Genomic DNA, 25,868 nt, shown 5'->3' with positions numbered 1-25,868 from the left:
ATATCTGAGATGTAGTTTAAAGTAATCCAAAGAATGTCTTAAATCTGGGGGCCAGCAAATAAGAGGATTTCTTCATGTGCTACATCAGAAGAGCTCAATATATTCAATTCATATTAGGGGAATTATCACTATGAGAATAGAAATGGGAGGAATTCAGAGCATGTTCATAGAGAAGATGAAAATTGAGCTAGATCTTGGAGATTTTTCCACTGGGAAAAGGGGAAGAGAAAGATTTTTAGTAATCGGAATAACACGAATAATGATACAGAGGTTGGCGATGATGATCTCTCTGGACTTCATTTTCTTCATCTATAAAGTAGGGACAATCAATATCATATTTTTCATAACTAATATTGTGTTGGAGTCTAAGAAGAGCTAACCTATTATGGCCATCCTCCCCAAATCAGATCTTAGAAGTTTTGACCTGTGGGGCAACCTATACAAAATGCTAGGGTAAGTAACAAAAAATTGTCCTTAAATTAAGAGGTTTATTTAAATATGGAATGATAGAGACCCTAGGATTCAGGGTCCACAGAGGGAGAGACTCTAGATACTACTCTGTAGCAAGAATAACAGAGAGAGAAGGCGTTCTTAAAATCCTGCCTCTGTGGATAAAGATGCCAGTAATGGGCTGAAGAGCAGAAAAAGTCATTTGATAATTTCTTTTTCCTTGTTCATGAGATGGTAAGTTCAGTTGCTTCTACACTCAAGTAATGTAAAGTAACATCTAAATCTTAGTACTCTCAGGCAGAGCTCCAAATGCCCTTCTTAGTTATAGCTATACCCAAAAGCTCACAAGGCAAAGCATTTCACAAGTCTCATCTAAAAATTATCCTGAAATTTCTTAGAATGAGTCTAAAATTTGAACAATACTTAATGCTGAGTGTAGCAAGGAATGTGAAGGGATACATTTCTCCAGGTGGATTATTAGTGTCTTAAGGACAACATAACCATTTGCAAAAAGCGAATGATAAAGAGGTATGAATTATCAATAGCTGAACTGAATGAGTCCATCAGGGCTGGAGGAGAGGAGAGCCTGAGAATTCAAGACCTTACTGTTGTGGATCCTCCTGTAAGTCTCTGGGTCTCCCATATTTCTAAGACCACCAGGTCCTTTGGGTTGGGCAATGTTGAAAGTTAATAAATCTGAGTGTATTCAAAGACAACACGAGCAGATATTTGCAAAAACACAGACATTTGAACTTTAATAAATTATAAAATTTAAAGGATCAACTCTGTATATACATGTTGTTCTACTGAGAATAGGTATTGGTGGTCGTTACCTGTAAGCCGTGGGTACTGTAATCTCTTATCCTGCAGGACAAGGATTCTGCCCAAATGGGCAAAGGCTGTGCGTCAAATGTGAGTAAATAATAAATGTATGGCGTGATTCTGTCCCTGGACCCTTAGTGGGGGAGCACCATTTGTATTATATGTGCAAGCTGTCTGAAACACTGATTATAAGGTCAGATTCAGTGGGATTCTCCCTCAGATCATGAACCTACAGATAAGCACCAATGAGAAGCAAACAGAGTACCCCGACAGGACCCACAGAACTTCAAACCCTTGTGGGATAATATGTGGCTGAGAGGATATGAGGGTCTCAGCTAGAGAGAGAACCCACTCACTCTTTAGCTCCCTGCCCAGCCGGGTACTCCTTCCTTATGTAGCACCAGGATTTCTGGGGATTGAGACCTGGAATCTTCATGACGTGTTACAGTCCTAAGACTTAGTCATGGAAGAACTGGGGTGTGAGTTCCTGGAGGGCTGCCCCCCAGCCTGCTGTGAGGGTTATAGAAACCAGCTTCCCTGGTCCTCAGCACCGGCTCTTCTCCTCCCATGGCATCCTGTGGACCCTGAGGCTCAGATCTGAAGCGAGTGTCACCAGAGCTACTTTCCTGTGTTTTTAGACTGGCTGAAATGCTTCTTTACTCAGTCTTGTCCATCATGAGGAGGCTGAGTGCTGGGCAAAAAGAATAAAGGCCTCATGGAGACCAGGTCTCTAAGCCTCATTTGGATAGGACCTTTCCTAAGGTCCAATGTTTTGGGATGCCATTTGTGAAATGGAACTGTAATCCTTGGTTTTCCCATATATGCAAACACCTATTTTATAACTACAATACAACTAGATTAGAGCTCAACTAAATTAGCAAAAAAAAAGCAATACAACTAGATTAGACCTTTTATAGGGTCATCCAATTAGCTCATTTCAGCTGTTATGTCTTCCTACAATGGACAGAAGATCCCAGATGAGGTGGGAGTGAAGGGCCCCAAATTTATCCCCTTTGCTTTCTGATTTCACAAATACTCCCTTATTCTTGGCAACCAAAATAAATGGCACCGAGATGGAGAACTTATTTTTGGAGATGTTTAAAGTTGAGGATTTAAAGTAGAAAAATGCTATAGAAAATGCTTCTCAATACATCATTAGTATTTTTTTTTTTTAAGAAATCCTTCCTTTTTTCCAAATAGTAATTTTTCTGGTTCTTAAACATCATTAGGCTTCTAATATGTCAGCAAGATTCCTAAATTTCTTATCCCATTGACATGACTCTCTTAGCAACGAATATACTTTTTTCCCATTTAATACCACATAGTCTCTACTTTCTCTGATTTCAGAAAATGGGCTAGCTATCATCCTGCCACCCCTGGATGTTAGCAATGCTGGTCACACTAGGGAACACATGCAAACTAAAAAGTCTCAATTCAAGGAAAGATTCAAGGAAAGGATGTCTAGTATGTTCCCTAGTGGGAAAGTCCAGCATTGATCCAGCTATACATTTTGTTTATGCTATTCCTCAGAATGGACCCTAAATGGCCATCTGGGGGCATTTGTCCTCAGGAAGTCATATAACCTCTCTCCCAGGGAATTGTAGCAGAAAGAGTGTTAGAAATGGAATCGGAGGATCTGGGTTTGAATTCTGACTCTATGGATGTCTAGTCACTTTGGACAAATCACTTCCCTCTTATGGGTCCCACTTGCTCAATAATTAAAATGAGGAGGATAATAATTGCATTACCAACTTATCAGGGAAAGAGTGAAGATCAAATGAGAATATAAAGAGTAAGATAAATTTAAACTAAGATTTTTCCGGTCTTATTAGTAAAAGAGGGATGATACTTATTTCTTGCCCAAAGGCAATGGCCAAGTCAAATCTTGTGAGGTCTCTTGAAAATCTGAGTTTCTTTGTTTTTCCTTTGATAGGCAGACAACACAAGGAGAGTTTTTTATTTCTTTTTGCCCAAAGAAGAAAGATGGGCAGTTAGAAATAATTGCTAGACACAGTTTACACTGAAGGAAACTTACTTGCCTCCAATTGCTGATATTACTGGATGAAAAGGAGGAGCAAATTAGTGATTTTTCTGGAACCCCAAGCCCTGCCCCTCATTTTCTTAGAAGTTATTGTAAGAATGTTTAGATACAAGTTCACTTGAAATGACTCATTGTTCAGTAAAAAAATAATTTTTCAGGGTCTTTTTTTGGGAGGGGGATTAGATTAAATTTCACCTAAAAATAATTTCAATGCAATAAAAATTGGAACTTTCAAAGGATTTCACTGTCCCTAAAGACCATGCTGACTAGGAAATACATAAGCAGGATTGAAAACCACTTTATAGAAGTGAGTTCCATTAGGACAAACTAAAGACAATGGAAAAAAGCCTTATTCCCAATGATCCCAAATTGGGTTTATCCAGAATTTGTAGCAGGACAGAATCAACGCAATGGTCCATTGTTAACTATTTTCATCACACAATGAAGGGCAAGAATAAATATGGTCTCTCCCCAGGAGAAGGCACATTCTATGACTATTTTTTCCTTCTATTTAAACCATAAACTTTTTAGCATTAATGCCAAGAAATGTTTCTACTTTTTCTTTTCACCCTAAATATTTGAACCTCTTCTTCCCAGAGCTTTGCCACCACTCATTCAGTAATGGAGCTAAGTGTCTCAATTAATCTGTAACTGTTGGGGCAGTTTTGCCATCTTTCCTTCCAGGGTTTGTCTGGCTCCCAGAGTTACTATCATGTGGAATGTTGAAAGTAAGATAAGAGCAGCTGTCAGAGTACTTTGAGCTATGTCCCCAAAGGGTGGGATCTGTCATCAGGGATCTCTTTGGACAGCTAGGGGTCCCATACTCAGTTTAAATAACCCAGACCTTCCTCCGCAAAAATCTGAGTGTGAGAAGGATGCCCTTGATTGAAAGGACAAAGGCTGACTCCTTCTATGGGTAGAGGATAAAGGTCTTGGCCAACATTTTTTCTGTTGATAAAGCACCATTGACTTGTAAACTGGATATATCTAGTCATACTCCCCAACAAAAGATCTAGAAAAATACAAAATAAAACTACCAAGCTTCCTTTTCCTTCCTGGAATGCATAATTATGGGGGAGACTGGATTCTAAGGCTATCTATAGACCACTGAAGTCAAAGGAGGGGACCTGGATGGGTGGAGACCAAAGTTGGCATGGTCCTCAGACCATCCTCTCAGCATCTTTTGAATAGTCTCCCTGTACAACCTGACAAAGGAAGCTGGGATACATCAATTTTCTCTTAAAAAACTCATCTTGTAGGACTCTCAATATCGGCTAACAAAATATAGTATCTCCATTTGCCTTTGTCTTAGTGTTCCAAAGGATTAACTCCAGCTAGCAGAAGGCAATGTAGCAAAAAGGGGATAATGTATTAAAGTGGCAGTGAAGAAGGATGTTAGTCCTGGCTCTGCTAGGTGGCCTCTCGCAAATCTCACTCAGTCTAGCCCTATGTTTCCTCATGGGTAAAAGTATGTGGTCAAATGACCTCATAACTCTTGACCGCTAATATGCTATGACATCCTTTTTGAATGCTTCTGTTCACTCTCCTTTCTCTCCCTGTTCCCCAGATTCCCAATCAGACTAAGACTGTTTAGCATGGGTATCCATTGGAACTTTCACCAAGATTTTTTTTTTTAACTTGGGCTTCTTCCCTGCTCTCAGTAGTCTGTGAAGGGAACCATGCCTCTGTCCTTTGACAGAGCTTGGTGGAGAGATCTTATCCCGGAATAGTAGGTAAAGGGGCTTATGATTTTCCTCCTCCCATTGCTGGTTCTGTAGGGGTTGGAGCCTGGGGATGAGAAAGAGTCATTACTGAAGGGAGGTTGAGAAGGGAATTGCCATGGGGAGGGGACAAATTTTTTCTTCATCAATCCATTAACCTGTGTGTGTGTATGTGTGTGTGTGAGTGTTTCAATTTTTTTTTTTTTTTTTTTGCCATTTGCTGGTTAGAAATGGTATTGGAATCAGTAAATTTGGTTTTGAATCTTGTCTCTGCTTTTTCCAAGTTGTGTGGTATTGGAAAAGTCATTTAACTTTTCTGATCCTGTTTCATCATCTTCAAAATGTAAGGACCCCTTCCATCTCAAAATGCAAGGAACTAGCGATCCATCATTACCTTTAAATGTGTCTCCGCCTATCCCAAGATGAAACCCAAATGGAGAGATAAATTGGTGAGGCATTTTAAGGGCTGATTAATCCTGAGATCAAGACCTAGGGGGATGCTATTGGGCAGCTCTGCCCTCTCTGGAGTAGAATTTGTATGTTTCGGGATTCCTTCCAAGAACATCCCTAAACCAGCTCTATTTTCTCTTGGTTTTTTAAGCCATTCTACCTAAGGCTGGTGAATGTCTTGCTTAAAAGACAAGCCCTCCTAAGGGTATCCTCAGGCTCTGTGTGCTTTGCTAGATGCAGAGGAACACCCGGTAACTAAATAGGAAGTTTCTCTGACTCTGCACTCCCCACTGTCCTGCCGGCCATTGCCTCTGCCATCTCTCTGCCAGTCTTTCAGAATAGGGCATTTCTGCCATAGCACCACTCCCCCTCCTTTCTAGAATGGGCAGTTATCTCTCTCCAAGAGGAAAAAATATGCTACCGACGGCATCTTTCTGATTTATTAGAACCTTCCGAGCATCTCTCTCTTCCATTTCTCAGCAATGAGCTCTTGGATCCTCTGGTTCTTGGTCCTTTCGTAGGGGGTCCTTTTGTGTGGGATGAGGTTGGGCTGCGGGACCTCGTTGTCCGGGCCTTGAACCTTGTACGGCGTGTCCACGGCGTTGAGGTCCGGATGCTCCTCCTCCGAGGTGTTGGTCCCCACGGCCCCTGTGGGAGTCACCGCGGGGGGGGCCAGGGATGGTTGTGCCGTGGGAAGGGTCGGGAGGGTCGGGAGCAGCGCCTCGATATCATTGTTTCTTCCGGGGGTTGGCTCGGTCCCGTTGTCCTCCGTGGTGTTACTGTAGATTTTGCAGGACTTGCAGCACAGCTGGTTGTAGCCCGGGATGGAGCAGTACCGAGATAGGACTTCCAAGCGACAGAACATGGACTTATCGCCTTGACAGTGTCCCTCTGAAAGAGAAAGGCAGCACAGATGACGGGACCGGGAAACGACACGTGCGCACTGCTGACTAAGTATCTAGGCTTCCAACCAAGTCTTACGTTGTTAAGAGAATGGTGGAGCATCAGCTAAAATGCATTTAGCTACACAGTGCCCGAGGTGTATCCCCCGGAACACTGAACGTTAGCAATTTGAGAGACCTTAACTTAGGGTCTGTAAACCTGTTTTATGAAAAATATTTTGATAACTGCAGTTCAAAATGGAACTATTGTCATCAAGATATTTCAAATAGAAACAATTTCCTTTGTAATCTTATCCCCCCCACCTTTTTTTTGAGGCTCTTAGGATTAAGTGTCTTGCCCAATGTCTCATAGCTAGTAAATATTTGAGGCCAAATATGAAGTCAGGGGTTCCTGAGGTTCCTATCCCCTTAGGGCCACTTAGCTGCCTGTGCATTTTTTTCTGAGGCAATTGAGGTTAAGTGACTTTGTCAGGGACACAAACTAGGAAGTGTGAAGGGTCTGAGGTCAGATTTGAACTCAGGTCTCCTGACTTCAGGGCTGGTGCTCTATCCACTGTACTAACTAGTTGTCTCCCCCTGCACTAACTAGCTGTCCCTCCCATGCATTTGTTTTTTGGTGAGTCAACAATTGGGGTTAAGTGACTTGGTCAGGGACACAACTAGGAAGTGTTAAGAGTCTGAGGCTAGTCCTCCTGACTTCAGGGCTGGTGCTCTATCCACTGGATTCACTAGCTGCCCTTCCTATGCATTTTTTTTTTTTAATGAGTCAACAAATGGGGTTAAATGACTTGTCCAGGGACACACAGTTAGGAAATGTTAAGTGTCTGAGTCTAATCCTCCTGACTTCAGGGCACTAACTAGTTGCCCCTCCACCCCTATGCATTTTTGAATAATTAAAAAAAACATAATTGTCAGGTTTTTTCAGACTGGCAAAAAGGATAATGGTATAAAGTAGGTTTCAAACTCTAGCCCCCAAATAATCATTCTCATGGCCCTCCTCAATGATTGAGGATTAAGGAGATGAAAAAAAAAAAACAGTTTTAGTCTCAGAGTCTGAAGATCCAAATCTGAATTTCAGATCTTGTACTTTTAGGTGTTTCATCCAGAGCAAGTCAGTTTCCCCACTAGCCAAATGAGGATAGTAATACTTGGGCAAGATTATATTGAGCAGCTACTGTGTAAAATTAAAGTGCTATAGAAATCTGCACGGGGGGTTATTTTCTGAAAAGGTTGTCTTGATGACTCCAATTTGTAGCACTGAAGCTTGGTGCCTAATAGTCCGGCAGGGACTCCTCTTCTTCAGATCTAGCTGTGACTTGGCAAAAGTAGGCAGTGAATGGAGTACTATACACTTGTGAAGAGAGTATTCTTCAGATTACTTAGTCATGCCCAGCCAAGTTGACTCATCTCCTACATTTTGTATTCCTTTTCCAAAAGGTTCTACTTGGTACTGTGTGTCCTTAACTTGTGTATCTCAAGGCTAGTTTCTCTACTAAAAAAGTCATCCCAGTCTCGAGAAGTCAAAACAGTATATGAATAGAAAGGGTGTCTCTGGTGTTTTAAAATCTGACTCTTGAACTTGATGTAACTAGGTCTCTCGATGTAACCATGGGATCATTTCCCATTTCAGAGACTCAGTTTACTTGCTGGAAAGTGGCCCTTGGCAAAAACAACTGACCTCTTTTCTGCTATCTTTTAGGCCCCTTTGGGGGCTAATTTAAGACAGTATTGCCAGTGGTTGGATAGATGAGTAGTGGAAAGGGCAGTATCTATTTAATGGAAATCCCATTTATTGGAAGGCACTCACTGAGCATCTGAGAGAATAAACAGGGCTTCATGTTCAAAAAATCCTTCAGACAGATCATGCTTGTCCTTAGGGTTACTATTCTTTAATACTCACCAACCAAAAGGACAAGTAGCTTAGAATCCCAGGCTGCAAATTGCCTCTGAAGTCAGGTCTTTACTATGTAAGCAGCTGACTAAAAATAGCAATTCACTCCTAAGTCATTTATATTTGTTCTGAGAAAGAGTCATGCTCAATGAGACTTACCTAAAAATCTCATAATCAAAAGGTCCCAGTGAGATCATATCTCAACCTCTGATCCAATATGGACCTAGCCTCTACTTGAAGATCCGCACTGATGGTTGAAATCATTGTCATACAAATAGCCACTTTGGCTTTCAGAGTGCTGCAATCTATTCTTTATAGTTCTGACTAGCTGGTCCCAATTCTTTTCCTGGAAATCCTCAGAAAAGGGTGAATGCTCTGATTCTTTATAATCCTTTAAAGATTTAGGTTGACCATCATGTCTTTATTCCTGGTGTCTGATTTCCTCTAATTTACCTTTACTTCCTTCATTTGTTTCTAATTTAAGTCATTATCATTAAGTATCTACTAAAGCTCAAGAGTTACAAATATGAATTGAGATGTGAATATAATCCATGATCTCAATATAACATATTTTCAATTTTTGGCTCAACCATTTTGGACATCTTCTTCCAGATGCTTTCCAATTTGTCAATACCCTTCCTAGGCTGGTAGCCAGAACTAGCCATGTTATCCCAGCTTTGGTCTGACAAGTACAAAACAGTACTATGACCTTCTCTAATCTAGACACTGTCCATCTTTTAACACGTTCTATCTGACACTTTTTGCTCCTTTGATTTCTTTGTCTTTAGGAAGATAGCTTATCATAGTAAACAGAATGCCAAACCATGAAGGTTCAAAGCCCATCTTGGGCACTTATTAGCTATGTGATTCTGGGAAAATCATTCAATTTTCATGTGACTTATTTTCTCCTCTGCAAAATGAGGGGGTTGGATACTTTTTCAAGTCCTCCTGCTTCTCTTCCTGTTCATCCTGGGTCTCATTCATCTTGTCTCTTCTTCCCACATCCTAATTGTGCCTTTGAATTCAGGCCCTCTTTTTCTTTTGGCATCTCAGTGAATCACAGTTCCAATTGTCATCTCTATATACATCACTCCTAAATCTACGTGAGAACACAGTGTAAGGAACCTAGGAGATTATCTGCTTTGACCCTTTGATTTTGCAGTGAAAGAAATGAGGGTTTTCCAAGGGCAACAGGACTTATTTGTGCAAGGTCTCATGGACTAGGTAGAGCCAGGATTAAGACCAGAACAAAGATGTGATTCCAATGTAGTGTTCTTCACATGGCACCATGTCTCCGCTCTATCTAGTACCAGCTTCTCCCTTGGATTGCAGTCTCATCTCCTCAATGGCCTACTAGACATCACCCCCAATTATTCTGACAGCAACTCATCTTCACATTCCTCCCCAGGACTTTTAGAGTCCTTATTTTATGTGTAACCTTAACTCTCCTTTCTTTGGATACTTTAAAATCTAGTTTTGGTCCAGGGTACAGCCTATGTTCAATGTTCCTCTCCTTAACTATCCACATGCTCCAGATTATGGGTGCTTACTTTATATCAGAGAATCATATATTTGGAGCAGGAAAGGACTTATAATCAATCAGATCCAATGCTCTTATTTTACAGATAAGGAAATTAAGGCCAAAAGAGGTCAGGTGACATACAATCATACAGTCATCCTGGTCTGTGCCTAAAATGGGATTTGAACTCAGGTCTTTATGACTACAAGCATAATGTCCTATTCACTGTCTCATGATTTTTAAAAACTTTCTTATTGAGTCTGCTCACACTGAGTTGGACTCATCCAATGCAGCTATAGCTTAGGCAACATAGAACAATTTTAGCCCAAGATTGAATGTTGACCACCATATCTGAAGGGAGTAATCTTCCTGCAGAAAACCAATGATTGACTGTTTGCCCCAAGATCTAGATATAACAGGACCCTGAAGTTACTTATATAATGCCAAGAGAAAGAATATTCAACTTAAAGTCAGGAAACCTGAGTTATAATTTTTATTTTTCCATGAACTAGATTTTGACTTTGGGCAAGTCACTCCCTATCTCAGAACCTCAGTTTCTTCTGACCTATTTCTAGGATCTCATCAAAGTCTAATATCCCATGAATTACCCTCCCATCATCACCCAAAACTTTCTTGGAAAGATTCAAGCTTGAGTCTACTAGCCTGCCCTTTACCATACTATATTCCTTATCCTGGAATATGGGCTCATCTTCATATGGACCAGGATGAAAATCCACCCACTCTTTCTAGAGATGACAGGCCCCATGGATGTGGATTCTTGCCTAGAATTCTATACATTCTGGAGGTCTTGGCTCTTCCCCCAAATTTTAACCCCTTTGTATTACTAGGAAAGCCAGGATGTATTCCTAAGCCCAGGAGAAACATTGACAAACCCAAGAAGATTCAGAAAAATATTGTCCTGTTAAATAAGCAAAGACTTAATAAGTTGGACACATCAGCCAATAGAAGGATATAGAGCAAGAGAGAAGCACAGACTAGCAAAAGGTCATTTTAGTAGAAAAGGGAAGGCACCAGGGCTTTGTAGAGTCCAGGGCACTTCATGGACTCTGATGGGTAGGAAAGCAAACATTCCTCCAAACCTGTTTTCTTTCTCATTGGCAAACTCCCCATGAGTGGAAGCTTTTGTTCATCATTTCAGGTATGCTTACACTTGCTCTCTTGCTGCTCTGTTTCCTGAATATTTTAGCTGTTGCATTTCATTGAGAACATAAAACTGAAAATCTGACCTCAGTGGAGATGACCAGTGACAAGAGAGACTTTTTGCAGTTTTGTGTTACATAACACCAGTGTAGACACAACCCTCAACAAATCACAGGCCATATTGGGAGTAGGAAGAGAATAATTATGATATAAGGGTGCTTTCCTGGACCTAAAGTTATGCCCTGAATCTCCATCTCCATCATGAATGGGGGGAACCTTAAGTAGTGACTATTTAATACAGACCAACCTCATTTTCTTGTCAGAGACCATTAGGTAATGGGGGCCTTCTTCAACGTAGGCTTTTGAGAAAAGAATTTTCAGCAAAACTTTATTACTTCCTGGTAATGTTCAAGGTATGTTCAGGGGTTTCTGAATGTTATTTGATAAAAAACAAAATATCACCCTATAACTATCTCCACACTTGCTCCATCTCCAAATAAGACTGAAGAACTGTCTCTTATGAAACTCAGAGTGGATTCTCTAGGTTCTTCTCAAAGCCAGATGTCCATTCTGCCCAGTTCTTATTGTACTGGCAGATCACATAACTCTATGTTTTCAAATCATGAGTTGGGAGAGGGACGGTTATTTTTGTAGTTTCCGTAGGATAGTGCATGTAAAATGCTTTGCAAATCTTAATGTACCATAGAAATGCTCTAATAATAATCATAGATATTATTACAGGCTAAACTGGCCTTACACAAAAGACCTGGGAAGCAAACTGAAACAGCACATCTTTAATAGTCTGTTAAATACATACAAAACACTAATAAAATATCCCTGATAAACCAAAGTGCATATAGACGTGGTGCACAATGCCCGGATACCTTATTGCGCCACTCTCCACAGCCACCCATATCTCAAAATGTCACTAAACAGTTAGTTGTCTATTGAAAGTTTGAAAGTTAACAGTCGTGAACATAGTTATACAGTTAAACACCGATTATTTTACATAACAGTATTCAGTGCCAGCTATGTATCTGCTTTGCGGTCGTGTTGATGAAATATTAACAGCTTTTGGGGGGAAGGAAAACAACAACACATTTGTCTAGACCGCCAGCATTCAAAGATGGAGCTGCAGGGTGGAGGATGACACATCTGAAGCGCTACATTGCCGCAGAGCTAGAGATTTGAGTCTGTCACCCGACAGGGTCCCACTTAGGAGTGGCCCCGAACCTACGGATGACTTGTTGGAAGTAGCTGGAATAATGCGCATTTCAAAACTAAGATGTCTTTTGAAATGCTCTCTAAAGGACTAACTCCTCTTCCTTGGCACAGAAATGTCACGGGAAATAACGAGGCCATTTGAGTTTGGAGGAAACAAAAGAAAAAAGGACTCTCTCTCCTTTGGGAACTGAGCACATTCCCCTAAGAACCTTGCTGACTTCTTGTCTGAGCCAGTTGGAGTCAAATCCTGGCAGACAAGCTCGTGATATACCAGGGTGGTGTTTGCTTTTGAAGCCAGGCTTATTGATCAGTGCTACTACCTTTCACCTTTAAGGCATTTTTCTAAATGTTTCTCCTAAGCAAAACAGCCGTAACAATTGAGGTAATTCTGTAGTGGTTTCCACAGTCCCATTGGCCACTTGACATATCTACATGAAATAGTCTCTGACCGTTTCTTTGTCAGTCTCTCACTCACACGGGCGCTGCTCCGCGTCAAATAGCAAAGACCTGGGAGGCTGATGAATGGGAACCCAGAATCAGAGGGCTTTCTGGCCACCACACCCCCCCTTAGCACAGACCACTCTAGGGCAGGGGAGGGCACGGCTTGGGTGGCAAGCGTTCTGCCACATGCACAAAAGCCTGGACTGTGGCGAGACAAAAACCCTTTATGAAAATGAGCTGGGGAAGACAGAGCAAAAGGGAGCAGCAGCAGCAGCAGCAGCAGCAGCCGGAGCGGAGCTTGAAACATTCCCACAGGATGGAAACGCGAGGACCCTGTGTCGTTTTGAGCACTGCACAGGAACAAACGCAGAATGAAAGGCAGAGAAAAAAGAGCAGAGACTGGGCCCCGCAGGGAGCACAACACGAAAGGGGGCAGGTAGGGATGGAAGGAAGTCTCTCATTCATCCATCTACCCTGCTGGAAGGAAAGCAGGCTGAGGGGAGGTGTTGGGCAAGAGAAAGAGGAAGCGAAAGAAACATGGCACTCCAAGGTTGGCCATCAGGGGTGCGATCATGTTCGGGACCGAGTCTCGGTCTTGGCCCCCGCTCGCACATCTTGGACCAGGGAGTCGCTTTTCACCCAGGCCCGAGAGCCCCAGGCTGCTGGCTCCTGGCACTATCCCGAGGCCCGGACCTCCCGGCAGAAATTCTCCTTCCCACGTGCACAGGCCGGGACATCATCCGCCTCCAGGGCAACACGGGCTCTGAATCAGAGAGAGGCCCCGCTTGGAGGAGGCCCCTGGGAAGAAAGAAAGATTCAGCCCCAGAGAGGACTCATAAAGACTCAGGGGAACTTCCCATAGAGAGAGAGGAAAAGAGCCAGAGGTAAGATCCGCAGAGGCTCCGGCATGCAGGAAAGGCCGAAGGCAGAGTTATAAACCGGTCTTTTACTTGACGAGATTTTCTGGATTGGATAGTCAGGGTCTGGACGGGACAGCCACTGGATGAGGTAACTCTTCTTGGAAGGGTCAGAGATGTTTCCTAGGAGAAAAAGAACAGGGATGTTTGAGCCCCCGGGGAAGCCTCCGGGGTCAGCATCGGAGAGAGCTGAGAGTTAGAGGGAGGAGGCTGGAGTGTGAGGGCCAAGGGGTTGGCAGAGAAAGGATGAGCTCAATCATCATCCTGAGCAGGAAACACTTCCTAGGAATCATGAGCCTTGGAAACTCCCCCAAACTCAACTTCTCATGAAAGACTGAGTGGTGGAAACTCTCGTGGGCCAAATTCATAATTGTCATCAAGGCCCCAAAATATAATTACTGAAAAAGACTGGACTAGGCCGGACAGAGAGAGCCCTTTTTGATTCCCCAGATGGGCCAGCTCTCAGAGATGGTCAGCCCTAGATAATACTTTCTTGGTTGGACATCCTATAGAGGAACATTCTGGGGTTGAATGGGACCCCCATGGGGATTGTTTTAACAGCCCAGCTCATAAGTCTGAGCTCTTCTTCCCTGACTTTTTGTTCAGGAGTATCATGATGGGTGTGATGACACTTGAGATGAGAGCATGGGGTTATCACTTGTGGCATTTGCTGCTCAGAAGAAGCCTAATTTTGCCACGAATCTTTGTCAGGGAATGTTAGGTTATCCCATGTAAAAACTTATTTAGAGACATATAAGTGCTTGGGATCACAGATTTAGACCTAGAAATGACCTTGAAGAGTATGGTTCCCTCAGTTCACAGGTGAAAAAACTGAAACTGGGAGAGGTTAAATATTTTGCAAAGGGACCCACAATTAGTAAGCATCTGAGACAAAATCTGAACTCATGTTTTTCTGATCTCTTTCATCTGTGCTTCCTCTCTAGATGATCCCCTTTGATCCTGCATGGCCAATGTTGGGAAGACTTACGGGGACATATGGAGAGTCTGCATGTCCTTGCCGTCTCAGGCCGCTCCTCCCGACAGGAGCCGATGGTACCATCCTGGGTCCGGCACAGGACCTGTCGTTCCTGAGTCCCATTGCCACAGCTCACAGAGCACTGGGAGAAAGGCAAGTCATTAGTGTTTCCCAAACATGAGGCTGTTTAGAAATCTGCTCTGCTATTTACATGTTGTATCTTCACTCTCTTACTGCCCCCCCCACCTTAAAATGTAGTATGGACTGTTTTTGCTTTTTGTGTGTGTCTATAATATAGTCCAAAGCTTGGCACATAGTAGGTACTTAATATATACTTATGATTGACTGATGGCAATTGATTGATCAGTCTATATATTGGTACTCAAGGACTAGCACTGGAAGAGAAAAACTAGCTTCCTCATTGGACGTGAAGCTCTGGGAGGCTACCCACCATCCACACACCTTTTCCAGAAATAGAGCAGGGCTACTAAACCTTGAAATAAGAGTCCTGGAAAACTAGCCTTTGATGAAGTACATTAGGAATCAAATAGAGGTATTTGACTATGCCTTAAATCCAAATCCCTCTGGTCCTCACTGATAGGTCCATAATACATCCCAGTCCAAGTCTCACCTGGTCATTGGGTTTTGAGGGCTCAGAGTGAGTGTAAATAACAATTGTTTCTGTTATTGCCAGAACAGAGAGTTTTCCCCTTTCAGATTGATTTTTCTTTTTTTTTTTCTTTTCTTTTCTTTTTTTTTTTTTGAGTAGGCAAACTAGACCATCATTCCTCCCCTACCCTTAAATTCCTGAATCACTGAATGAGTGTTGCCTCAGATAAACTGAGATCTGGGAAAGAAAGATCTTAGCTTAAAAGGGCTAAGATGCCCTTTTACATCTGGGCATCTTACTACATCTGGGGCTATCTCCAGTCATCCTGATCCATGTCTTGCCACTAGAGCAAATTGGCTCTGGAGGAGAAAGTGAGGCTGGTGACTTTGTACAGTTCCGCCTCATTTAAATTTAATTCATTTACAAGTTAAGACATCACACCCTGCTGATATCACTGGCCCTTTTTGAGAAGGAAGGATGAACAGTAACAACAACAGCTGGATTACGAAATCCATACTCATATTGTACTCTGTGGCTTACAAAACACTTTATATAAGTGATCAGAAGTGGTCCCTGATAGAGAGCTCATTCTTACTCCCATTGAGTTTGCATTTTAAGCCAAAATGCCCAAGTTTTACAAAGCCCATGTAGCCACCTGTGACAGAACAGACTAATACATCTGCTGAGTCTCTCCAGACAGTGTCACAAATACTCAGAGATGGAGCCAGCCTTGCAGCTCAGCTGCTACTACACCACCTTGTTTGATAGAGGAGGAAACTGAAATACAATTAGTTATGGTTGTAAATCTCAGGTATCCCAAATCACGTTCCTGGGCTTTTCCCACTGAACTGTGTATCTGCTTACAGATTGAGCGTTTTCTTAATTTTGTAGTTCTCCCGGGGTTCTTTGCACAGCTTTCCATTCCTCAACTCTTGGGGAGAGATGGTTGCAGTGATACTCAATCACAGAGACATGTAGGCAAGTGAGCAGAACCCAGGACTGTTTGGATTCAAATTTCCTCTCAGTTGGGAGGGAAAGCCATCGAGATCAGCTGGAAGAAGTGAAGGCCTCAAGGAGGAATGAATAGGATATTTCCAACCTGGATCTGTGCTCAATCTCTATGACTCTCATCTGTGCCATCAAATTCTGCCTAGGATCTGCCAGTCTTGACAGATCCCTTGGTCTATAAAGTACTCTCTGTTAGTTAAGGCAGACAAAGCAGTATTGGAGTAGTTGGCTCTAGATAAGACCTTAACAAAAATCCTTTCTACATCATCCCTGAGGAGCAGTCATCTGGCCTTTGCCTGGAGACCTCCTTTGAAAGGGAACCTGCTCATGACCTCTCAAGGTGGCCCTTTCCAGTTTGGGATAATGGTAATTGGATGGAAGTTTTCCCTGACATAAAGCCTCAATTTTCACATCCTGCTCCTTCCCCGTCTGCCTTCTGGGGCCCAGTGGAATGCAGTCAGCCTCTCTTCCAGTCTGGAGGCTGGGCCTTTTCTCCAGGATGGATGGGGGAGGTAAAGCTCACCTGGGACCAGGGCCCGACCCGCCACTGCCCAGGGCAGAGGTCCCGGTTACAAGCCCGTCTGCCTTCTGGTCGAGCCTCGTTGCAGTGCTTGGTGTGGACAGAGCGGTTAGTGTTGTCGTGCAGGGGCTGAACGCAGCGTACCGAGCGGATCTGGTAACCAGTTTTCCCACAACTTTTGCTACATGGTTCCCATTCTCCTGTGACCCACCTGCAGGGACAGAAACAAGCAAGATAAACTATCTAGCACTATCAGATCTGGAGCATCGCAGGACCTACTGTGCCTTGCCATCCCTCTCCTAACTCCCAGCATTGAGAGACAGGAATAAGGTTCTGGGGAGAGAGCCCATAGAGGGTGGGGGAAAAGTATTAGGCAATGGCTAACATGGAGCTCCTGTGAGGACAGAGGGAGCCACTAGGGACTGACAAAGGTTGGGACTGGGCATATTTATTGGATAAGGAGGAGTAGACCAAGGCTGGGAGACAAATGAACATATAGCTTAGTTTGTGTACTTACTCAACAGGACTCAGGAATCAAAGGGCAGGATAAGGGAACTGAGTCATAAAGAGTAACTGATGGGGATAGTAGACAAGATGAGCAGAATCATAAATGCCCTATGCACTCCTGCCTCCCACCCCAAAACTTCTTGAAAGCCCTTAGTTATTACCCCCAACCATCTTTAGGGTCCTATATGGCCAGGCTGCCCTGTCCTCCAATCTGACATCCTACATATTTCTCATATTCTGTTCCCATCCTGATACTGTTCCCTTCCTGTCTTTTACTCTCCATCCCTCTAAATTCCTATATTCTGATACCACATATTCACTTGGCTTTTCTCCCAATCCCTGCATGGTCCACTACTGTCCCCTTGTCTCTCACCCAAACATTGCATATCCCTAGCCTTGCTTCAGTGTCCTAAAAAGGATTCTACTTCTCATAGCCTCACCTCTCTGACTGATGTTCTGCAGGACTCCCATTCTTCCTTAGGCTCTGGAAGTCGAGAGCCGCGGTGGAAAGTCAGAACAAGAAAAAGACGAGTCCCAATAGAAGAAATGCATTGATACAGACTAGGAGAAAAGTCTAAGGATATTTCATATATATATGGTAAATCCCACAACTCAAATTGTAGTTGGGTTTTTTCCACTCTGTGCTTGGAGGCGGGGGAAATGCTATGACACCATTCATATTCTAGTACTAGAGAAGGCAAAAAGTCAGATTTTTCAAGCTCAGGCCTGATTTTGTATGTCTAGTGATAGGATGGAATTATCACCAGTGGGCTATTTATAGCACAGGCTTAGATAGTCATGGAGCAAGTGGTAGTGAAGAAATACTGTTTTGGTAGAGGTTGTTCAAAGGGAGAAACATAGTACAGTGGGAAGAATACAACTGTAGTCAGAGAACACTCAGTTTGCCTAGAGCATGGATTTGAACCTGAGTTCTAAAGTCACTTCTATATTCTCAGATCACTTCTGGGTCCGGCAATTTATGTTCGGAGGTGCCCTTCAGCCCTAACATTACGTATCCTTAGGTTTTTTCAGCTCTAACATTCTATATTCTATGTTCTAAGGTCTCTGTCTCTGTTTCTTTCTCTCTCTCTCTCTCTTCTTCCTTCCTTCCTTCCTTCCTTCCTTCCTTCCTTCCTTCCTTCCTTCCTTCCTTCCTTCCTCCTCCTCCTCCTTCTTCTTCTCTTTTTCTCTCTCTCTCTCCCCCTCCCTCCCTCCCTCCCTCCCTCCCTCCCTCTCTCTCCCTCTCTCTCTCTTTGAAAGCCATTAGAGTTATTTAATTCACCCAGGGTCACACAATTAGTAAGTGTCTGAGGCTGAATTTGAACTCAATTCTTTACAACTCCACAGCCAGTGCACTATCCTGTGCCACCTAGCTTCTACTTAAGGTCTCTTCTGATATTTATATTCTAAGACCTTCCAGCATTCTATCTATTCTGGAATCTTTCTTGGATTCTAAGAGGCTATAAAAGGAAGACCAAGCCTGTGTGACTGGCTCTCTCAATGCTGCCTTTTTGTTGTGTCCCTAAGGAATCGTGAATGAAAATGTAGATTTTCTGGATAAATGGGAGATCAGTTACTTCTTTTGAGGAAAGAAATACATGAAAGGGCTGTCTAAGCTTATCTGTCCAAGCAGTACTCTCCAGTAGGTGCAAGGGAGGTTAGACCTGGGTCATAGGTGAGCAAGAATGGGGTGAGTAGGACATCTTGGAAAGATATTTCTTAGCTTCTTACACAGAACAGTCTTAGGAGCATATTTAGGAGCATAGGTTCTAAAGGTTGAAAGGGATCTTAAAGGTATCTAGCTCAGAGGTCTCAAACATGTAATCTTCGAGTCCACAACACTCTGGAGGGCAGCCTGAACCAGAATAAAATGTACTTGAGAAATATTTAACAAAACAGATAAAAACAACAAAACACAAATGATGTTAAAAATCCAACTCAATTTGTGCCTGTGGGTGTCCTTATGTATAGGTCAGTGATTCCTATTTCTATATGAGTTTGATATCAGTGATCTAGCCCACTCCTAACCCCCAATGTACACATGAAAAAACCAATACTGAGATTGGTCAAGGTATTTTTAATACTTTTAGTTGACTTTTAGTCAACAGGTACTAAGTAACAGAGTTGGAAGTGACTTAGAATACTGGCTAGAAGGAACCTTAGAAAACAAAACATTAGAGGGGGAAAGGACCTTAGAATATAAAATGGCAGAGGAGCTGGAAGGGGCCTTAAAAATCATTGTGTTCAGCTGGGGCACCAAGGTCCACAAAGAGGAGCAAGGAGGAGTCTGGCAGACCAGGACTAGGAAAGTAGGAAGGGAAAAATAATTTCTATAGCATCTATTGTAATCTCAAAGACTATGCTAGATGCTTTTACAGACATCTCATTTGATCCGCATAACACCTGTAGATAAGGTAGGTGTTGCTATTGTCCCCATTTTAGAGTTGAGGTAACTGAAGCAAACAGAGAGATCAGACTCAGAGTCACATAGCTAGTATGTAGCTGAGGCTGGACTTGAATTCAGGTTTTCCAACTCTATAAGAGCTCTGTAGACTGAGCCCTTTACCTTGTTGTTAAAAGAGACCCTGAGAGTATCCTTGCATTGCCTTTTCTGACCACCTTGTGAGCGCTTTGCCCTGTGTGAGTTCTCCATAAAATAATCTTTTTGGCAAGTGCACATCTGGCATTCAGACAGTGTGGCCAGCCCAAATGAGTTGTGCTCTCTGCAGTAGAGTTGGAATGCCTGACAATTTAGTTTGAGAAAGGACCTCAGGGTCAGGTATCTTATGCTGCCAGATGATCTTCAGGATCTTCCTAAGACAATTCAAATGGAAATGATTCAGTTTCTGGCATGAAGCTGGTGTGTTGTTCAGGTTTCATAGGCACACAACAATGAGGTCAGCAAATGGCTCTGTGGACCTTCAGTTTAGTCAGTCATTACCTCTCCTCTCCCACACTTTCCTTCAAAGCCTTCCAAACACAATCTATTCCCTTGGCCTTTGTAGAGATGGACAATGAAGGCATCCTTGAACACTTGGGGCACAACTTCCTCTTTCAGTCAGCTTTTGTATGAGTAATGGACCCCTCTACCTTGTAAATCTTATCTGGAATAGAATCAGCACCCGGTTCTTTGCCACACAAAAGTAACCTAATGCCATTCAAAACTTCTTCTTTAGAGTTGGAACATCAGCTAAGGAGTGACTGATTTCACCTTGAGGTGAATTGATGATGGTCTGTTGAGAACACTGTGGAAGGGTTCTGTTCATCTTTCTAGGATCATGTCGTTGATACTAATCAGTCTAGCAACATCAGCACTAAATAGTTGAGATGCACCATAGATCTTTGATCCATAAATAGTCTTCAGTGAACCATAAAAAAATTTAGATTATTGCTATCAGCATAAAACTGGATTTCATCTGCCTTCTTACTGTGCCAAGAATGCTGCATCTCTCTATATTTCAATTGTACTTTACTCTTGATGAAATTGAATGCTACCTTTTTAGAGATGGATGAACTATCCTGCTAGTACACCCTATAGAGTTCTCATTTTTCATTTAGCAGCTTCCAAATTTCCCCATCATTTTCATCAAAATATTTGCAAGTGTTCTGACCTAGATGAGCAAATGCAGTGCTGTTCACCAAATCTCTGAAAAGTTCCCACTCCTTTTATCCTCCATTATTGTCAACCATGTATTAGTTCAACTTACCTTCCAAGTTAGGAACTAACTGTTCCCACTCAGAGAAGTCTTTTTGCTTTTGTTGAACAAAAATATTTAGTTTGGAGAGGATGTTTACTATCAGTCCAACACATCACCATACACTGCTTTTGTTACTTTCACATCCTGTCTGTCTCTTCTTAAATCACACTGTCTATTAAATGCCAATGTTTGCAGCAAGGGTGAATCCAGGAAGTTTTATCACATTTAGGTAAATGGAATGCAATATTAGTGGTAAGAAGGTAATGAGAGGACAAGTCTTCCATAATAAATGACCATTGCTGTTGTTGTTTCCACCCCCATTCCTTCCAAGGACTCCTTGCCATGTCTGGTAGTCTGAGCCTACTCTAGCATTAAAGTCCCTCAAAATTATAAACTTTTGGCACACTGATGATGAGGGTCAGCAGGTCCTCATTAATTTTTTTTGTTTTACCTCATCAGGGTTTGACATGGCAGGAGCGTAGGCAGTGATGATGGTAGCACAGTGTTGTCCTGCAAATAGCAATTACATTGTCACAAGCCTGTCATTCACTCTTCTGGAAGGCATGTGAGCTTGTTTACTAGTTTTTTGATTTTTTTTCCTGCAAAAATGATTGCAAAAATGATACCAGCTTCATGGCACCCTTTCACTGAGGCTTCTCCAGAAAAATGTGTATCCAGCTCTTCCTTCCGCAAGCTGCCTTTCATTTACCAGCCTTGTTTCACTCAGGGTAGTGATCTGGAGGTGACATCTACTGAGTTCTCTTGCTATAAGACCTGTCCTTATTTCAGGGCTACTGGATTTTGTGTTGTCTAAGTGTGTGCACATTCCAAGTACCAATGGTGAGCAAAATCAACTTTTCAGAAGTTTTTGTATCTGTTTTAGAATCTCAACCACATAGGGGGAAGATCCCTGTCTACTGCAGTTAAGCAGACACATTTTAGGGCACCTTTTCTAGTCCCTTCCTCACACCAGGTGACCAGCAGGATCCATAAAGGGCTTCTCAGACACTCAGGGGCTGCTGAATCCCGGGGCTGCTTCTAGTGAGAAAATGACCCTATGGCTTGGGCCACCTGTGTCTGGGTTCTGACTACAGCTCCCAGGGCATCTGCCCCTGTGGTCACTCACCCATCATCGCAGGGCTCTGAGGGAGAAATGCTAATACTAGTGTGTTATTTTTTTGTGATGTCTTTTGATTTTTGGGTTAGCTGGATCTAAGCGGGGCAGTGTTGATCTAAGTCATCAGCCTGACTCTCTCTTCCAGAGCTGCCTCGGCCCAGCAGCAGGACAGAGTGAAGGTGACTGCTGGTGACTCAGGGCACAGGGGATGACCTTGCAGTCTGTAATGTCTGACAAGCTCCACCATAACTGCCTCCCCTGCCTTTAGGGCCATTGGAGCAAGCTATCCTCAAATGCCTATTCCACCAGGAGGTCTTTGCATGCTGGGGAAGGACACCCCCTAACTGGCCAAAGGGTCTGAGACCTCGACCCAGTTTAGCCTATCTATTAAAACAGCGTACCAAGCTGTGGCCATTGTGCAAGCTATAATTCCTTGGAGTGCCAGGTGAGAGGTAGGTGGATTAAGTGGACACTTAAGGTGGAAAGCAGTCCCCTAAAGGCCTTGGAAGTTATCACCCCAGAGGGACTAGTCTTCCCTGAACACACCCTATCCAAAGAACTTCAGGGACTTGCCCAAGATGACAAAGCTAATAAGGGTCTGGGCCAGAATTTGAATTCAGGTCTTCCTGATTCCAAATCAGGAGCTGTAACTACTATGACTCCTAGCTGCCTATGAAAAGCATAAGCATTACAACCTCCCTTGTTTTAAACATCCAACTTCAATATTCAGAGACAAATGACTTTAGGCTGATTCATTCTAGACTCTGCTTTATCCCCCTATTTGAAAGCTCTCTGGTCAGCAAGAGATACCTTTTCAAGAGAATCATTTCCATGTACAAAAGGATGGATAAAACAAGCAGAAAACTCATTCTGCAATAGGACACAGCTCCTTGCAATCCCGGAGAAGCAGGCTATTGGTTCAAGGGAAGGGGCTATAGGGCAATTGTCCCTAATGAAGTTTTTTTCTCCTATATATCCACATCTCTGCTAACAGAGAACACTACTGTGTGGATGGGTTTCCTTAGGGTTCTAGGGAATTCAGAGAGGACTTAGGGAGCCTATTTCAAGTAAGCAGGAGGTCTGATCTCTGTGTGAGGTTAGGGAGTGAATGCAGGGGGTAGAGAGAAAATGAGAGCTCTTACACTGGCTGAGAACATTCCTGAAGATTGCATGCTCTTCGAATTGGCTTAGGTTTTGCAATGGAGTCACAATTACTCCGATGCACCATCTTGTGGTCCAGTTTCCTTCGACAGCCATATCTGGTAAGCTGGAAACCTAGGTTAGCAAAAAAAAAAAAAAAAAAAAAAAAAAAAAAAAAAAAAAAAAAGTAGAAGAGTTTATTTGCAGTTCTATTGTTTCACTCATGTCCAACTCTGAGCTAATAAGTTTTTTTTTTGTTGTTGTTTTGTTTTGTTTTTGGCAAAGATATTAGAGTGATGAGCCATTTGTGTCATTTCCTTCTTCAGCTCATTTTTACAGATGAAGAGATTCAGGCAAATAATGTTAAGTGACTTGCCCAGGATCACACAGCTATTAAGTGTCTGAGGCCAGATTTGAACTCACAAAGATGAGTTTTCTGGATTCTTAAGCCCAGTGCTCTAACTAGTGCTCCATCTAGCTGCCTTAAGAATTTATTTACATAAAGGCAATTTGAACAAAAAGTCTCTCCAAGTTTTAGACCCATAATGACTTTCATCTGAAGTCAGCCACCAGAATTTTCTTTTTTATCCTTATGTATTTTATAATACCCAAGCACAAACTACAAGACCCACTACAAGTCAACACCTATTGTGCAAGATCCAATTACTGAGCCAGATACCATAGAAATAACTTAATTTCATAAATAAAACGTGCTGCTTTTTCCCAGGGTAGTGAGGATTTTATTCAAATTAAACTACATGTGCTCTTCCCATAGAGAAAGCCTCATTTACAGGGATATTATTGGGACACAATTTTCCCTTTTTATGTTTTCTATCACTTTGACAAAACTAATTTTGCTACTGCATTGATTCACTTTGCCATGGAATTATTTGATGGAAATCTAGATTTAGGAAGAGGAAGAGAAAAAAAGAGAAAGGAGGGAGGGACCAAAAGAGGGAGAGGATGAAAAAGAGGGGAAAAAAGGGAGGGAAAGAGAGAGTCTGATAGAGAGGGAGATAGAAAGACAGACAGAGAATGAAAGAGAGAGAGAGAGAGGGAGAGACAGAGAGAAAGAGAGAAAAAGACAGAGACACACACACACAGAACTTTTCCTGCAGCCATGACAAAATTATTATTTTTATCAACAGAATTCATTGGCATATGGAGCCCTACCTTTCTGGAGCTTCTTATGATTATAGATTTACGGATAAATGATGTCTTGGAATCTTGAGAGTTGGAGGTGGGACTAGGAATGCAATCAATCTCATACAGCTTTCAATAGTTTCCTTGCCAAGTTATAATCCAACTCTGCTTGAATATCTCCAGAATGAGGAGATCACTACTGAATGAGCAATCCATTTTACTGGTAGACAGCTCTGATCCCTAGGATATTCTTTATATTGTTCTAAAGTCTTAATATTCTTGTAATTTCCCATATTTGTTCTAGTTCGGTACTCTAGAGCCAATCATTAAAATCAATTAACAAGCATTCATTAAATTTTGTCAGGCCTCAGAGATAGATACAAAGACAAAAATGAAACAGTTCTTCCTTCAGCTTCTATTCTTTTGAGGGAAACTTTATGTAAAATGAAGGAATTGGTCTAGATGGCATGTGAGGGTCATTTAAAGTCTAGATGTATATTTATGAGCCTTTAAACATATATAAATATTTAGAATATATATAAACAAATGTTGGGTAATTTTGTGTAGGCTGAAGGGTAAGAGGATCCAGAAAGACCTCAGGTGGAAGGTTGCCCTTGAGCAAAGGAATGCCTTTGAAAGGAAGAAGGGATGGGAAGAGATCATGATAAAGAAATAGTACATTCTAGACCCACAGAACAGTCTGTACAAAGGCATGAAGGTGGAAGATGGAACAGCATGTGTGATAAACAACAATAAGGCTAATTTGATGGACCTGAGGAGTGAGAGAAGGTGAGTGACGTAGAATAAATTTAGAAAGGTACATTGAAAGTAGATTGTAAAGGGCTTTAAAGTCAGACAGAGGAGCTTGTATTAAACCTTAGAAGTAGTAGAGGAGTTTATTGAACATTGGAGCAACTTGCTCAGATCTGTGATTTGGAAAGAAAAATTGCTTTGATAGCTGTAAAGAATTCCCAGGAAGCTAGAAATTTTGGTAAGTGGATGGTCCTCTCTTCCTAAGATTAATCAAATAATCAAATTAAGCTTGAAATCATGAGAAAACATAAGGTCTTGGCACAATTACTGGGGCATCATGAACTTTATACAAGATTGTATCTCTAGAAACTAAACAACATGCTTCACAGTTAGATCATAGAAAGCAGAAACCAGAGCTAGACACAGTGTTTTTCATAATAAGATAGGATTTTAACATATATAAGCAGCATGATTTCTCTTAAACATCTCTGTTGAATTTTCTCTTTATTTTCAACCACTACTAGCCCATTGATGTTGTGCTTGTCACAACAAATGGCGCCCAATATGGGGCTTGAATCCACGCTGCTAAGAGTCTCATGTAAAAGTGGGGGGGGAGAAGTCCCCTAAGAACAGACTTCCTAAAACATATATGCCATTAATTATCTCACATTGAATGACATGTCCCATACCCCAATGAGCTTATTTTTTTCTTCACTACATCATTCTTTCTCAAAGAAGAAGAGAAAAGGTTAAGGGACTGACTGTGCTGCCCATCCCTCCTGTCATAATATGTGATATGGAAGGATGTGAACAGGACGTGGAAGGGGCTCTGATAATGTAATAATTCAGGGTCAAGG

The 25,868-nt window shown here is 42.2% G+C and overlaps 1 protein-coding gene across 2 annotated transcripts in view; it reads right to left on the bottom strand.

Moving 5' to 3' along the window:
* Positions 1 to 1,176: 1,176 nt before the first annotated feature.
* Positions 1,177 to 25,868, bottom strand: part of ADAMTS2 (ADAM metallopeptidase with thrombospondin type 1 motif 2) — a 472,323-nt gene continuing 447,631 nt past the window's right edge. For both annotated transcript variants that reach the window (XM_051978728.1, XM_051978729.1), the window contains 5 exons: positions 23,118 to 23,250; positions 16,657 to 16,864; positions 14,528 to 14,657; positions 13,573 to 13,662; positions 1,177 to 6,375 (listed from right to left, as the gene is read on the bottom strand). In XM_051978728.1, coding sequence (XP_051834688.1) covers positions 5,927 to 6,375; positions 13,573 to 13,662; positions 14,528 to 14,657; positions 16,657 to 16,864; positions 23,118 to 23,250 — 1,010 coding nt within the window. In that variant the 3' untranslated portion in view covers positions 1,177 to 5,926. The remainder of the gene's footprint in view (positions 6,376 to 13,572; positions 13,663 to 14,527; positions 14,658 to 16,656; positions 16,865 to 23,117; positions 23,251 to 25,868) is intronic.

The sequence above is a fragment of the Antechinus flavipes genome, chromosome 2 (assembly GCF_016432865.1).
Source record: "Antechinus flavipes isolate AdamAnt ecotype Samford, QLD, Australia chromosome 2, AdamAnt_v2, whole genome shotgun sequence".
NCBI lineage: Eukaryota > Metazoa > Chordata > Mammalia > Dasyuromorphia > Dasyuridae > Antechinus > Antechinus flavipes.
Note: the sequence above shows the minus strand (reverse complement) of the source record. Positions and strands in the feature narration are given on the sequence as shown.